General features: G+C 34.7%; 1 protein-coding gene across 5 annotated transcripts in view; it reads right to left on the bottom strand.

Moving 5' to 3' along the window:
• Positions 1-16,739, bottom strand: part of sv (shaven) — a 105,816-nt gene that overhangs the window by 26,377 nt on the left and 62,700 nt on the right. For all 5 annotated transcript variants that reach the window (XM_053763125.1, XM_064436774.1, XM_053763123.1 and 2 more), the window contains 2 exons: positions 11,465-11,630; positions 1,270-1,467 (listed from right to left, as the gene is read on the bottom strand). In XM_053763125.1, coding sequence (XP_053619100.1) covers positions 1,270-1,467; positions 11,465-11,630 — 364 coding nt within the window. The remainder of the gene's footprint in view (positions 1-1,269; positions 1,468-11,464; positions 11,631-16,739) is intronic.

Genomic DNA, 16,739 nt, shown 5'->3' with positions numbered 1-16,739 from the left:
GCTCTACGAAAATATTTTTCACGCGGCAATTCGACCATGCAAAACTATATCTTAACACGAAACGAAAGAGTTCTTAATACAATGGCAATAGGGGCGATTTTTGCAAAAAAGTTTCACCCCGTATCGATATATCGTTTATATACAAACTTATCGTAAGTATATGTATTTTGTCGAAGTTTTTCTCCTAACAATATGATAGGGTTGCCTTTGTTAGTATATACTTTTCTGGATAAACTATAGTTTTTGCCCGGGACTACGCCCGCGTAAATTTCTGAACGGAATCGGAAGACATGATTTTCATACATACGTTTACCTCCCATTATAATCATTTGCGGACTGATTTAAAAAAAGCTCTTTAACTATATGCATACCGAATTTCAACAAAATCGGCCCAGCTAATCGGTGTAGCAGTGAAAGCGGAACAGACAGACAGACTATCGCATTTATAATATTTATATGTATGGTTAGACGTTTCGTTTTCACAAGTGGACATAAAAAATATAAGAACAAGTAGTTATATTATCTCCATAGAAATCAGAGAGTAGCGTGTATTTTTCGCCTTAGAATAGAATTATAACGAACACTAGCTTTTGTCCGCGGCGTTGATTTTCCAGGATAAAAGGTACTCTATGTCCTTCTCCATACTTCAAACTACATGTATCAAAATTTCATGAAGATTGGTTGAGTAGATAGAGCGTGAAGAGGCAACAAACAAATTATAATATTAGTTAGGATATCATCCTTTGCACTCCCGAGACGGCATCAGGGATAGATCTGAGAGCTGATTGGCAATTCGCAAAGATAATAATAGTGTAAACTTCTTCATACTCGTATTCCTCATGGCTGAGGGTCGTGGTCATTACGTGGAATTAAACACACACAACAACTTTCTTGGCATTAGTAATGGAGTGGTTTGCCATTGCCTTCTCCATTTCACACACAAGTTAATAATCAACCAGTGTGCAGGTTTCCTCACGATGTTTTCCTCCACCGGAACTTCAGTGTTAACTACATATATTACGAGTATATTAATGGGGCTTAGCACAAGTCTTTGTTTATTTAAGCTGACGTTTCAATTTTCTTGCAGTCGCCATGGTCGCAGGTCGTGATCGTCAATATAGATATTTAGATTGGTTCAAAGCGCGAAAGTTTAAAATCAAAATGGTAATGTTCTTTATTTTTCTAGAAACAATAACTTCCTCGAAGAAATTTGAGTACTTATGATGCAAGGACATCGTCAAAAAATGCCCTATGGAATTCGTAACTCACCTATTAATACTGGAAACTGAAGGCACATTGTCCTGGCTGCAGATCCCCTCGCTGAGCAGCCTGTCCCTGATCTCCCACGCGAACATCGTCGGGTTCTCGCGCTTGTATGCCGCAATGGCGTCCACCACAGGGGGTGTCGCCACCTTCGGCTTGGAGCCCCCTATGACGCCGGCTTTGAAGCTACCCGTTTCGTAATACCTGAAACAACGAGTTTATTTAGACAAATTAAAAATCCTCCCGACTTTCAATATTCTTGAGTCTTGTCGCTTGAACTTTTGAACGGCTTAAGCGATTTTGATCAAACATATCTAAGAATCACCGCATAATAATTAGCTATCAAATAAAAGAAACCACATTCAAATCGGTTCGCTCGTTGATGAGCAACGGTGCCACGTACACAGACAGACACATAGCGGTCAAGCTTCTAACACCCCTCTTTTTGCGTTGGGGGTTGATAGGACGAAAGCTGGGTTAAAATAGCCAGAGGCATAGCCTGATAGGTTGACCACGAATTAGAAGAAGATGGTTTAACAATCTAGATGTAACCAGAGTTTTGCCCACTTTTACCCAAACAGTAGTCTGGAACTGGATATTGGTAAACCTATCTATTTATGTGACAGATAAGTCTTTAGTTTTTTTATATTTATTTGGTCTAACTTTAAGGGTTCCACCCCTAAATAGGGCTCAAATTACTCAACAGGTAATAGGAATCCCTTATGTCTGTCTGTCTCATCGATTTGATACATTTTCAAAAATTAAATCAAAATTAAAATAAACCATAATTAAACTATTATAATATATAGTTATATTAACATATTTCTAATTGTCTTGTTCAAAATTGTATCTTGTTTTTGTTATTGTGTGAAAAAAAAAATATTTTTATTCACTTTAACACAAATTGCCGAACGTTTACAAATCCAACTCGTATCACTGGTATTTATCGCGAAACAATAAACACTGACAGCTTTGAAATTACTCGAACAAAAAAGGAATATCGCCAATTGAATAATGAAAATCAATTCGCAACCGAAACGAAATCTCAGCATATTGGTTCATCAGCCCACTCCCCGCTCAGTCGTAAAGCGACCTACACGACCCCTTTCCCATGGGGCATGACATTACATTCCAAAATTAAATTCAAAGCAATAAAATAATAGGACAGCATTATGACCTGGTCACCCTACCCCTTTACAAAGATTTATGTGTGACGTACGACTGTTCTTTCGACGGTCGTCCGTGTTTTTGGCGAGATTTGTGGTTATTGGAAAATGATTTGTGCGTACCTACGCGATTGTAAAAAACGCTGAACTAGATTTCATATTGTTGAGCTTTGACATCACAGCCGAAAATTACATCGGGAATGCATGGATGAGAGAGATATTGGAAAAAAGTGTAATTTGATAATTTTCATGAAATTCTGGTTACATTATAAAATTAATTAATCAGTTAAAAGTATTTTGAGATTTACTTAAAAACATATATGTTCTTTAGTTACTTTTTTCTACTAAGAACAGTAGCCACTAAAAAAAAATATTTAGATAATACAATAAACAACAAAAGAAGTACAATCGCGCACACAAGTTCACAATGTAGCCGGTCTATGCCCTTGGGAGGGGGAAGAAGCCCAAATAATGGATTGTTTTGCGTTAACACTTCAGAAATAAGCATGTTTCATTACAGAGAACATGCGCGATAGGGCGTTGTGACATTTAGAAAAAAAAATCGTTTATTTTAACATGGTTAGCGAAGGATTTTAATAGTCTACCAGGACAGGACATATGTGTCTTTTTTTTTATTTAACTCGTCGCAAACAAATGTATTTTATAAGTACTACTAGAAAACTTAACATCGATCCTTTTACATAGTTAATATAAGGTTATTGCCAGCGTAATAGACTAAATTGGTTTATTTTTGTGGTGTATTCTCACTAGTTTTCTCATTTTTTTTCTCAGTATTTCAGTTCCATTGATTCTTCAAAGTCAATGGAACTACTGAGAAAAAAAAATTCTCACTAGTTCCATGGAACTATTTTCCGATGGAACTAGTGAGAATACACCATTTTTGTAAATTAAAAAAAAATGTTTGTATGTATATACTATATACTTGTGTCTGTAAAACTCTATATTTAATTATTTAAGCAAGAATTACCGACTACTTACCAACTAAAAGGCATTACACTCATCAAATTATGCACTTAAAACCAACAATTATTGGATTAATTCTGTAAAAACATCCAACTGGATTTGAACCACACTCATACGATCTCGATCCAGATAAGTCAATTACAAGTGTGATCACACCCTAAGTGCTAGTGTAGTGGGTACTGGCGCGTAGAAAAGTGAACAAAAAAATATTTTCTTTTTATACAAAGATCAATAACAAAAATTTTCATGTAAACATAGTTTGTTTAAATGAATACATCGATCGCAGAAAAAAGGTTGTTCAGTTAGAATGATTTCAACAAATAAATTGACAAACTTTGCCCAAGCAGTGGTGCGTAACGTGTCATCTGACTAACCTTATACCACTTTATGTTGAATCAGCGCAGCATATTAATCTTCTCCACATTTCCTTTCTGACGTTAATCGATTTGTTACTTTTTTTTTAGCCATATTCTGCCAAATTATATCCATCTCATTTTAGACTTTATTCTACTATTTTTTTTGTTTTATTTTCAATGTATGTGTCACAGAGGAATCGTAAACACAAAGTTACTTTTCTACTCAGTTGTACTATTCGAGGGTGCCCATGTCACTCAGTCCTTTGGGATATTGCCAACGTTATTGTAATATACTGAGGGGTCCAAACACAATGCATTTTAATTCTTTTTGTCTCCGCATTAGAATTCAATATTCAAATGGCAAAGATTTTATTTTCGAAACAATACGCGCATACAAACGGGATAAAGTTAATTGAAAATTGTTACTTGTTTTGTAGGTGGTACAGTGCATGTTTGCACTATATGAGCACTAGTAATAGATTTTCCAGTTTCCAGTCTAACATTTTTAAAATTAAGATTTAATAATTTTAATAATTTAAGATTTTTTGTATTGTATTATATTGTAAATTAAGAAATTTTTTGGAGATAATTTACTGGCCTTTAATAAAAAAAAATATGATCACCATGTTCACTCCGGTACAGTCAATGCCAGAATATAGGCATTTAAAGCAATAATCCACTCGACGACTCGGGATAAATGTACCTTATGTATTATTTTAGGTTATATTCTACCCGTGTACCAAATTTCATAACAATCCGTCCACTAGATTTTGCGTGATAGAGTAACAAACATATATCTTCACAAACTTTCGCTTTTATAATATTAGTAGCTTTATTGGATAGACATAAACAATATTATCTTCTCTTGAATTTTTAAACATTTTATTTCAAATAAAATAATGTTATATGATCATACCTTTTGTTCTTCAGTGGAAAAGGAGAAAATAATACATTAAAATTAAAATCTAAAACAAAATGTTGCTCTAAAATCGATGTTACAAACTTTATGGCTATAATCCGCTCCGAACTTCACGGCAATTCGTGACTGAACATATTGGTGATCAGATAACGCTCCCTATCGCATCAATTGGGAGTTAAATTGGATTATCGGCTTTTGGCGATAGACGCTGTAACAAAAGTACCTACCTACTTATTGTGTGACAGATTTGGTAAATGAAGCTCGAGTACTTGGTTTCAGTGAAGGGAAAATATCCCAAACCAATGAACCTAGCACTCTAAGTAGTTGTGGATTGTCAGTGTGATATGGAGAAGGCAACGGCTTAACAAAAAGTTGGTCCAAATTCTATTTAAATGAAAAGTAAACTCATCATACAAACTTGTATTTATTTGGCAAATTAAAAATCCTTCGACTTTCAATATAAATTTCGCTACAACTTTTGAACGGCTAAACCGATTTTGATCAAACATATCTAAGAACCACTGCATAAACTTTAGCTATCAAATAAATAAATAAAAATCGGCATCCAAATCGGTTGACCCGTTGATGAGCTACGGTGCTACGTACACAGACAGACAGGCACACTTACCAAACGTCAAACTTATACTTAACACTCCTCATTTTGCGTCGGGGGTTAAATATTTTAATTTTATGGGTAAAACGACTCAACCATCGAGTCCCTTTGGTAATTCTACCAATTTCCAAATTTCTTTAATCATTAGGAAGCCACATTAAATCTGAGTCACGTTAGTACATTTTATGTCAGTATTCCCACGGGTACGAAGCCAGGGAACGCCACTAGTATTGTAACGTTCTTGATTACCCATTAATCTAAGTATAATCTCAACTAATAAAACGACCAACACAAATGAAAGTAGTTCAATCCTGTCCGTATAATAATTAGTCCGTTTTTCTGTCTGTATGTATGCGCGCGCGCAGAAAGCGTAACGACCGACTCACTTCCGCCGCTCATCATACTGTGGATCTTTGTGTGTTTGTTTTCATTCAGCGTTATCAGAAACTTTCGGTCAACAGATTATTTAGTAAATTAATTAAAGAAAAACAATGGGTTGTATAGGGCTGTAGGTAGTGTGTGTGCCGCCCTAAAATAAGACCCCTACATATCTACCCATGGATGTCGTATGAGCCTACTAAGAGACAGGCAGCTGATAGGCAACAATTCCATTCCCAATCAAGTATGGTGGCGGTTTGTAAAATCATAGCAAATCTCCAAATCTTAACTTTAACATCACTGGGTTTTGCGGCATCACAGCCCCTAAATCTTTAAAACATAATATAAAAAACATACCTTTAAAGGTCAGGACTACTACATCAGGTTTTATTATTTATATACGATCGTAAGTTAAATACTTTACTGTGAAACTTTTAGGAACATCGAACGAATATCTAATATTGTAAATATTAATTTAAGTTGTCATGAGAATAAAATGTCTTTAAACCTAAACTTATTACAGTAAAACATATTCAAAAAACCATTTCTGCAATTCCCCGTTCTAAAATAACACGCAATTCCTCACAAAACACAACCATTCTTTACAACAGTCGGGTAAACGAACAATTCAATACTCAAAACAAAATACATCCGAGCTGCAAATAAATTGAAAGGTAAAAGCTACTAGAGTGTCCAGCCATCCCCGGGGATTAGGGACGCGTTGGGTGGGAAAATCCCGAGGAAATTCGGGAAATCCCGATTAATTTTTCGTGTTGAAAACTCATGTATACCTTGGGCAATTAAGCGACGAAAATACCCAAAATTAATGGGAAATAAGTCTAAATGCTTTGAGGTTCAATTATGTGTATATCAAGATATCGTAACATAACTATCAGATTACGTAAATTTGGATTGCAAAGATGTTATTATGCTAAATCTATGAAATAAAACTAAAGGCATACGAAACTAAAATGTTTTATTAATCCTGAACTCCGTGTTCGTTAAACCAATAAAGTTATTCATACATTGGTCAACACCTGTTTGGAAACTTATGTAACCAGTTCTACAACATTCCCATTTAACTACGCAACATTTTCTTTCGTATGTAATAAGGAAAATTGGGAAATAGTACGCCATTTTGTTTTATAACCTAACTTTCACAAATGGCTTCCTTATAACATTTTTATGATAGTGGAAAGTTATGATTTTATGTTATTTTCTTTGTTTTACATATTCGCATACGACATAAAAGCACCTTATTTTGCACGAAGATAGACAATATGAATCGACTTTGATCATACTTTATTTTATATTATCGATGCATAAATTTAACAAGGGTGGTAGTCTATTCTTCAATATTAGCGAATATTTGTAAAGATGTTTATGTGATGATTGTTTTAACTACTGTTTGCGTATATATTGGTAATTTTGAAGAAAATTTGTATCGAGATGATTAATTTTATTTGAATATAAATTTGTCAAAAGATTCGCAAAGGCAATGCCTTCAAAAGTACAATAAACATTATTCCCATTCTTCTTCACCTTATGTCTTCAACAAGTCCGATTAATTTGACCACAGTGAATACCAACATTTGCGTATTAAAAGAAAACCAATCAAAATACACCATTCAAATTTCAACGAATCCCCGCAATCCCAATTACGTTTCCCATCACTAGAGGTCAGCATTTCAATTTAAAACAGACAATAGGCGACGTCGGAGCCCGCTGTGTTTGTCGCATACTGAAATGATAGTCTTGTTCGTCTCTCATTGCTATCAGATCATTGGACTAATGTTTTGAATTGATATAATTTGAGTATTTGTTCGAATGTTTTAAATCTGTCATCTTTTTTGACGATTTCCTGACTGTTATTTATAAATGGTGGTGATTTGTTACTGTAATATATTATAATCTAATGGAAGATTAAGCGGTGGTGGTGTAATGGTTAAGACGCCCGCCTGTGGATCGAAAGTTTTCATCGACCACCACTTGCTTCCGGTGAATGAAAACATCGTGAGGAAACCTGCACACTGGTTGATTCTTATTAACTTGTGTGTGAAATTGTGGAGAAGGCAATGGCAAACCACTCCATTAATAATGCCAAGGAAGTTGTTGTGTGTTTCATTCCACGTAATAACTACGACTCTCAGCCATGAGGAATACGACTATGACGAAGAATGGAAGATTGGAACCTGGCTATGATTTCCATCGTATAATACGACGAGCTACGCTGACGATGAAACGCTTAAACGACACATATTCCGCTTTTCAACATATTACTTTTAAATAAAAACATTTAGATATTCTTCCTGTTCCAAGCAAGGATGTTATCGGGGCCTAATCTATACTATTATTATGAAGAGGTAAGCGTTTGCGAGTTTGTATGTTTGAGGCGGGTAATCTCCGAAACTACCGAACCGATTTCAAAATTTCTTTCACCATTAGTGAGGTACATTATCCAAGATTGCTATAGGCTATATTTTATCTCGAAATTCCGATCGGAGCGAAGCCCCGGGCAACATCTAGTTTTAAAATAAGTGTACCGACAAAATTTCGAATATCACACGCACGATTTACCATTAACTAAGTAAACAAACGTTAAAGCTACTCATTACTTAAGCTGAACATCTAATTTGCGGTCCGCAGCGTTTAACCGGAGTTATCTCGCCGTTAAGTTAACCACAACTTAACTGCAGACTTGTGTAATGTAACGCAGTCTATTGTAACTAATGTTGCTATTAATACTATATGTTATAGTGTAACTAACACTCCAACTACCTTAGGCGACATAATTATAATCTGACACCAATGGATAAAAAAGGAACTTATATTTTAACTGCAATGATTACTAATAACAAGCGTTAAAATGATTACACTGAAAACAAGACCTGTTTGCGTTGTTATAAAGACTTAATTTCCATAATGCAATATCTGCCGTCCCAATACCTAAATGTTCATAAAAGATACAAAATTTTAAGCAATCCCTTTCTGGCAAACTCTTTGTGTCGTAGGCAAAAAGAAAATAGCTACAAATTTTACGCTCAATTTTAATAACGGCTTTACTCACTCTTAAGCATTTTAATTTAGTATTTTTAATATTATTTTATATATTATATTAAGATAATATCAAAATCAAATCATTTATTCAGGAATGAGGCTTTCACAGGCACTTTTCACGTTATATTCCAAATTAAATCATACAAACTACTAGCATTTCGGAAAGGCCATCAGGATGCCGAAAGAAACTCATTTAAACAGTGTTGGTCCCTATCATGCCAGAAGGGCTTACCATTTTTAAAATATAAACTTGTATATAGGACAACCACAGCAAAGTAAAATTTCGCGTCACACCGTGCTAAAGCATCATAGCCAAGAATACAGCCGGGGTCAGCTCAGATGAGAGGAAGAGAGAGAGACGATAAAGCAATTATCATATGAGTCCGTAGTTTGTAGCTTTTGAGATATTACTACCTATATATATAAACGTAAATAAGTAAAATAATTCGAATTTGAGAGAAAGCCAGTAGTTTGTAGCTTGTGAGAAATAACTATAAATATTGACGAGAAAAAGTGCCTGTGAAGGTCTAATTTCTGAATAAATGATTTGAATTTGAATTTGAATTAGAAATAGCAGCTGAAATATTGTTTGTAATCATTCTAAAGTAAAAAGCTAACTACAATGTTACATTTGTCGTAAATATTACAATTTGTGTAACGACGCTAATTATGAAGATAGACAAAGGAGAACAAAAGAATATGACATCGACGTAAGTATTGTGCGGGAGATGTGCGCACGCGCAGGCTCGAGAACCGTGACGGAGCGAATGAGGCTGACACTCAGACGAGCACACGCGATACGAGTCGTAGACCTACTTGTGTGAATTTTGGATTGTGTTAAGTATATAAATAAAAAATATCCATTTTCTCCAATAATCGTCCTGCACGAGAAACACAGTTAAATGGAACAGTTAATCAATATTGCCAGCACCGATTAAGTAGAGAAGTCTGGAAATTATAACTTCATATGCAAACAGAAAAATTATTCAATTAATGCAATTAATTAACTAATATCTGGGTATGCCGCTTGAGCGTGGTCCTGGCGGAAGGGAATAACCCAAGAATTGCTGGCTTGATATCGTCAAGGATGATATGCGTGACAATAGAAGACCAGGCGATGTTGAGAAGGTAAGTTGATCTTGGGTACTGATGCTTTAAGGAAGAAAACAGTGGAAATGAGGTTTTAATAGTAGGATGGACGTAGAAGTACTTACATCAATTATTGACGTAAAAAAATTACTTAAACCAAGTCTACTGCCGACTTCCAAAGCGCAGGTGAAGCGGCGCAACAAACTTCGCAACAACTAGTTTATAAATTTATTAACTAGTGACAGATTTTTGACTTCTTTAGTATAAGAATCAAAGAGCTATAGGGAAAGCGCTCCGATGTTTTCATCTGAGAGCTCCAAACAAGAAAGTATCCTTTTATCTCAATAGAAACGACTTATCATTCAACGAGTGTAGTGTAGTGTAGTAGTGTAGTGTATGTAGTACACACACAGTCCAAATTTTAACTTAAAACTGACATAGTAATAGCAATACAGAAATAAATTGAGAGAATCTGTCTCCGGTTTCCTTATTTGTCGAATGAGAACAAAGAAAATGATATGTATTGTTTGCAGATGGTGCGCACGCGCCGACACCCAGCCACCGTGACGACACACACATACATTTGTCTAATTTTGACTTGTCTATGTTATAGACTATGTAGAAATTTCTTCGAAAATATATAACTTGTATAAAAATGTCATATAAACAAAAGTGAATTCGAATCAAATATTCACTTTTTGTATTGGCTGTTGGTGTGAAATCACTACTACTACACATACAATACACTACTTTTAATATACATTTATGGAAAAATCATATTGTTAAATGTGGATCTGATATGCGAAGTTTCAAGTTAACATCAATACTTATAAAAAATTTTCATCGATCACGTTCACTATAACGAATACGGAAAATTATTTAAGAGCACCATTATTAGAAGTGTCAACACTTCGTGTAAGGTATTAATAACCCTAGGTACCGTATCTTATCACTTCGAATGTATACTAGAGGCATTTTCCGGCTTCGCATGATTAAACCATAATAAATTATACATCTGAACAGGAATCACACAATCTATTGGTGAAAAATGTACAAAAATTCGTCCAGTAGTTTTTGAGTTAATCGCGTTCATACAGCTTTCTGTATGCGACAGGGGTAATGATTTTTATAATGTGTCAGGGTTTTGTTATATGTTATACCCAGTACGTGTATGGTTTTAAAATATTGTTACGACGATATATTATTAGGTATGTAATATGACTTATACGAGAATAAAAAAAATACGGAAATATGAAAAGAATATTCTCGAAGCGCTAGTTAGTATACCGCGCCATCTTGTTCACGATCCATGACGGGGTTGATACACTAACACCGATCTACAACATTTTAATGATTCGTGATAATACACGGATACATCCACGGTCCATTGGTAAATTCTCATAACAGCAAAAAAACAAACTTTTCAGGAGGATTAAGATTTCAAATAACCTCATTATACACAATTTATATGATCATAAAAGCTTGTCGTGAGGTTTGCGTAAATACCTATAAGTATTTTACTCAATTAAATAGGTACTAGTTTATTTACACAAATAAACCTCACTACTGTACTTAACTAACGTCTGTAAGTATATTTAATATACATATTCAACATATTTCTATGCAAAAGAAGACTTACCTAGATAATATTTTAGACACGCAACCGTGTGACACCCTCAGCTGTCTGCTAATGTCACAGGGCCTGACTCCGCTGTGAGCTAACTCGACTATCCTCTGCCGGACCACGTCAGGTAAAGGTCTCCCGTTTACAAACACACCGCCCAGTTGGTTTACTCCTCCGTGACCTGGAGAAAGAAGAAGATATAATTCAATCATTTTGTAAAGAGAGTTTCGGCCTAATCGTCTTATTAATAAAAACGCATACTTTAAACTGTGGTATGTTTCGTCAAGTATTTTTTGTCACTATCGCACTTTACAAAAAATTGACATTGACAGAACGAGACACGTCATATTTTAGGTACAAAATAATCTTATTCAAACATTAAAAATTTTTGAAAATACTAGTAAAAAAATACAATAATTACTAAAAAAGATAGGCGCATCTCATGTCCAATTATATATAAATAACAAATGACCACAATCTCAGGAAAAAAAAAACCAAATAATATTTTAAATTTGATTTCATCTCAGATCACCAGTTATCAATAAAAATCGAGTACATGACCCGATAAAGGACTACATTATTAATGAACCGGGTTGTACCCGGCCGTGAACCTGGTATCGACCGGTCACGTGACACGGATCGTACCCGGGCGAACTGGGCGTGACGACAAGGACGAAAAGAGACGTATTGTAGCTTGAAGTTGTATGACAGTAAGAATGAGAATGCATGTTTTACGTTACCAGCCTAATTTAGGAACAGCTTTTGCCCGCGGCTTCGCCTGTGTGATATTCCCTTTTACACACAGAATGAAAATAAAATCTGTCATTTTATTGCATATTATTCTCAACATCTCGGGTTCTAAGCAAAGTATCGCGATGAAACTTATACTACATTTTATGTTAGATAATCCGCTATACAATTTGTGAAAACTGCATCATATTCGACTATAAAGGTTTTGTGTGATGCGTGAACATACAGAGACAAAAATTCTAAAAAAATGTTTTGGATTCTATTAGTCCCATAAAAAATCCCCATGATTTAGGCTCCCCCCTAACCCCCCCTCTTTAGTCTCTACAGATTAGAGCCCACTTATAGTTTTATAATATATATATATATATATATATATAGATGGTATGATGTATATGGTAGGATGGTAGAATGGTAGGTATTAACAAGCTTTTATTGTTGCCAGAAAGATCTTGTTGCATTCAATGCGTGACCAAATCATGCCCGTACATTAAACCGTTGCGGAATTCCTTCGTCGGGAGCCGTTACTGGATGCACCATCAGATCATGTTCATCATAATAATGTATTGTCATCCAAACTAAATTTTTGTACAAAATTTCAGCACAGTCGGTTGAACAAATCTGCTTCAAAATTGAACTGCAAAATTCCACACGAACATACGTATAGTGGGATTTAAATGAACGCTTGTAAAAAACCTAACTTCTGAAACGTCACAACTGCAATAACCAACCGAAACGCACCAATGACAGGCCCGGATGAAACCAAAACAAACCGGTCACACCCGGGTATCGATTTGGGCAGAGGGCGTGACGATCGATCCACCTCCCTACGAGAAAGTGGTACGGAACAGCGCACATTTGCGGCTTTTGTTTATACAACTGCATCACATTTTATTCTAATAAAGTCAACATCCTTACATATTATAAAAACCATATTGTATATTTTACGTATATGTTGTATAATAAAGGTTAAATAAATATTATTGACACTAGAGACGCGCGCGTTTGAGACATACATGATTTTTATACAAACTTTCATATATTTATATTTATTTATTCATTATAGCCATATGGGGTCGATTTAAAAAAAAAAGAAAAGCTTATGTTTGAACGGGGTTCTTTAACTACATACATACCAAATTTCATCAAAATCGGTCCAGCGGTTTAGCAGTGAAAGTGCAATAAACTTTCTATAAATTAGTATGGATTCTGAGTTGACTTTCTAGCTTTAACCATAACCAGTTTATAGCTTTTTGCTTTGATTGGATTTAACTCTCTGCAAGAAAGAGAAGCAAAAGAGAAGAAGAAGAGAAGCAAAGCATGAAAGCAATATTTTTCTATTTTTCTATTAATTGTTATCGCTGTTTAAAACAGGACTTAAGTAGTAACCATTTGATAGATCGCCTTTGCTCGCAAATGATTTGCACGCACTTACGTTTTTAAATTTATCTAAAAATTGTGGATAAAGAAGATGTTTTAATGACTAACCGTTCCATCTTTGAAAACCCATCATTTTTAATTTGATTTGGTTTGATTCATTGTTACTATATAGTTTGAGTACAGAGAGTGTAGTTTCTTTCGGCATTTCTTCTCAGCAGTTTATCAGTCGTTATCAGTCAGTATATAATAGTATAAAACAAAGTCGCTTACCGCTGTCTATCTGTTCATGTACGCTTAGATCTTTAAAACTACGCAACAGATTTTGATACAGTTTTTTTTGACAGATATAGTTATTAAAGAGGAAGGTGTATAATTTATTTAGGTTTTAATTTTTTTATTTTATATTCAGTGTATAATTTATTTAGGTTTTGTGCGAACGAAGCCAGTACGGACCGCGAGTATTAAATAATTTAATATTTGTACTTTTACACAGTATAATTATATGAATTACGTTTTTGGATCATACGCAACCCCTAGATGTTTTTTAACAAAGAAATAGAACTTCATTTAACCCGGAATATTTTCCGACGCAACGGGAACCGGAAGCGAGCACCTGGAGGAGCACTTCCGGTGCCGCCATCTTGTCAGCCATTACAGATAATTACTTGCTGAAAATGGTCACGGATTTTGAAAAAGAATAGGGTTTGTGAAGGGGATTTTTTTTATTTTGCTTATTTCTTTTGATGGAATTATGTATTAACATTGTGTGTTATAAAATCGAACTCATAGTTGTGTAACAGTTCCTTTTATAAAAAAAAACACGTGTGAAATTTCAAGAAAAGACTTGAATATTAAGCTTAAAAAAGTTTAAAAATGAACTAAAAACTCATTTTAACGTCAACAACGTAACATTTTGGGATAAATTGTTAACTTTTATCACCACATATAATATAAAACAAAGCCGCGCCAACAGCGTTCGTCTGTATCGAGGCGTTATTATTTCAAACCACGCAACAGATTTTGATGCAATTTTCCCTATTATTTAGACAATTTATTCCCGTATGTTTTTACATTGTAATTCATCGTGCATGTCACATTGTCACTTCAATAATTATTAAACTCCCTAATTAGAATACAATCCAACTGTAGACTTTTCAATGCAGTTTTAATCCCGAAATGTGGGGTATGTGGGGTCACATTGACAAAGACCAAAAATACTTACACACTAAATATTCCCATGTCAATTTAGATAACGTAAATGAAATCCATATTAATTATACTGTTGACCATTTGACTGTCAGACTGACCCTACAGGTTGCAAGGACGAGCCGTCATGCGCCGGCGCACACCCCCCGTGAATGTTGAATCCCTGTCGTGTGTGATTGTGAATCTTTTTTAAAGTTTTAATTTTAATATTATTTAGTGGGATTTGAAAAGACGTATTTTTTTTTTAAATAAATATATATTTGGTAAAAGCAAAGAAAGACGATTTTAAGTGTCATACTAGGGGTGTCGTCCCGGGTTTACCTTAATAAATTATACAACTAAACTTTCCTCAGGAATTACACTATCGATAAAAAAGACCTGCATGAACCTATAAAATGACCAGTTTTAAAGATCTGAACATACATAGGGACAGACAACGGGGACCGACTTTGTTTTATGGTAGTGTTAGTGATAATTTCGTAAAAATCGGATGTGTTTTCGATTATCAGGAGCTGAAATTATTAGATGAGAAAATCTAATATAATAAAAACCATTATAGTATGTTATAAGTATAATAAGTAAACAAATCTTTTTTTAAGGATTTTTGATAAATGTTACTACCAAAGGCAAACGACTGAGTATAAAATCTATTATTGTAGAGAAAATTTTAATTTTAATTTCAAGCAATCGTAGTGTAAAATAGATATATTTAAGATCATTGTGACCATTCATAGACTGTAAAAATTCTTCGTAGTCGTATTCCTCATGGCTGAGGGTCGTGGTTGTAACGTAGAATGAAACACACACAACAACTTTCTTGCCATTTCACACACAAGTTAATAATAATCAACCAGTGTGCAGGTTTTCTCACGATGTTTTCCTTCACCGGAAGCAAGTGGTGGTCGATGAAAACTACTATACATGAGATATATATATATATATATATATATATATATATATAGATGTGAAACACAATTAACTTACATAAAAATATATTAGAAACGAGATGACCAGTTCCCTCTATTATTGAATTACACGAAGAAAATACGTTGATAAAACACAAGCATAACCTTAAATCATTATACAGTATACCGAATACCATCACAAGGCATTCCCATACACGGTAGGATATGGAATGGACCCCTCGCCACGCGCGAGCGATCACCGCATTTTAGTGGTATGGTTTTTGTATGGTATTGCTATGAAATGCACTCCATTTGACTTTAGCACGAATAATTATGGGGGGAAATTGTACAGATACTTAGATGCCTTTATCCTTTACGGGGTAGACAGAGCCAGGAATTGTTAAACTCGACGGATACGTTTAGAAATGGCAGGCTTATTGAGAAATTAAGATTACACTCGTGTTACAAAATATGAAACAAAATAGTTCTCGTAGGCTGTCCTGGTATATGACTAGATCAACGGATTTTGATGTGGATTTTTAATAGATAGTGTGATTCCTCAGCTTCTGGTGTATTATTTATAGTATGAGACGACCTCGGTGGCGCAGTGGTAAAGTGCTTGCCTCTGAACCGAGAGGTCCCGGGTTCGATCCCCGGTCGGGTCATGATGGAAAATGATCTTTTTCTGATTGGCCCGGGTCTTGGATGTTTATCTATATATGTATATGTTATAAAATATAGTATCGTTGAGTTAGTATCCCATAACACAAGTCTCGAACTTACTTTGGGGCTAGCTCAATCTGTGTGATTTGTCCTAATATATTTATTTATTTATTATTTATAGTAGTTTTACCTGAGCGAAGCCGCGACGAGCCGCAAGTCAATAATAACAAGCCAATACGTGTGCACACGCATTGGCTTATGGACTGGTGGTAAATATAAAAATTTAGTTAATTTAGTTAGAAAGAAGAAAGAAAGAAAACATTTATTTGCCAAAAACATGAGTACAAATATACAAATTGTTGTCAAAATGAATTAAACGTACGTGTTTT

This window comes from Plodia interpunctella, chromosome 23 (genome assembly GCF_027563975.2).
Source record: "Plodia interpunctella isolate USDA-ARS_2022_Savannah chromosome 23, ilPloInte3.2, whole genome shotgun sequence".
Classification (NCBI taxonomy): Eukaryota; Metazoa; Arthropoda; class Insecta; order Lepidoptera; family Pyralidae; genus Plodia; species Plodia interpunctella.
This window is presented reverse-complemented; position numbering and strand designations above follow the sequence as displayed.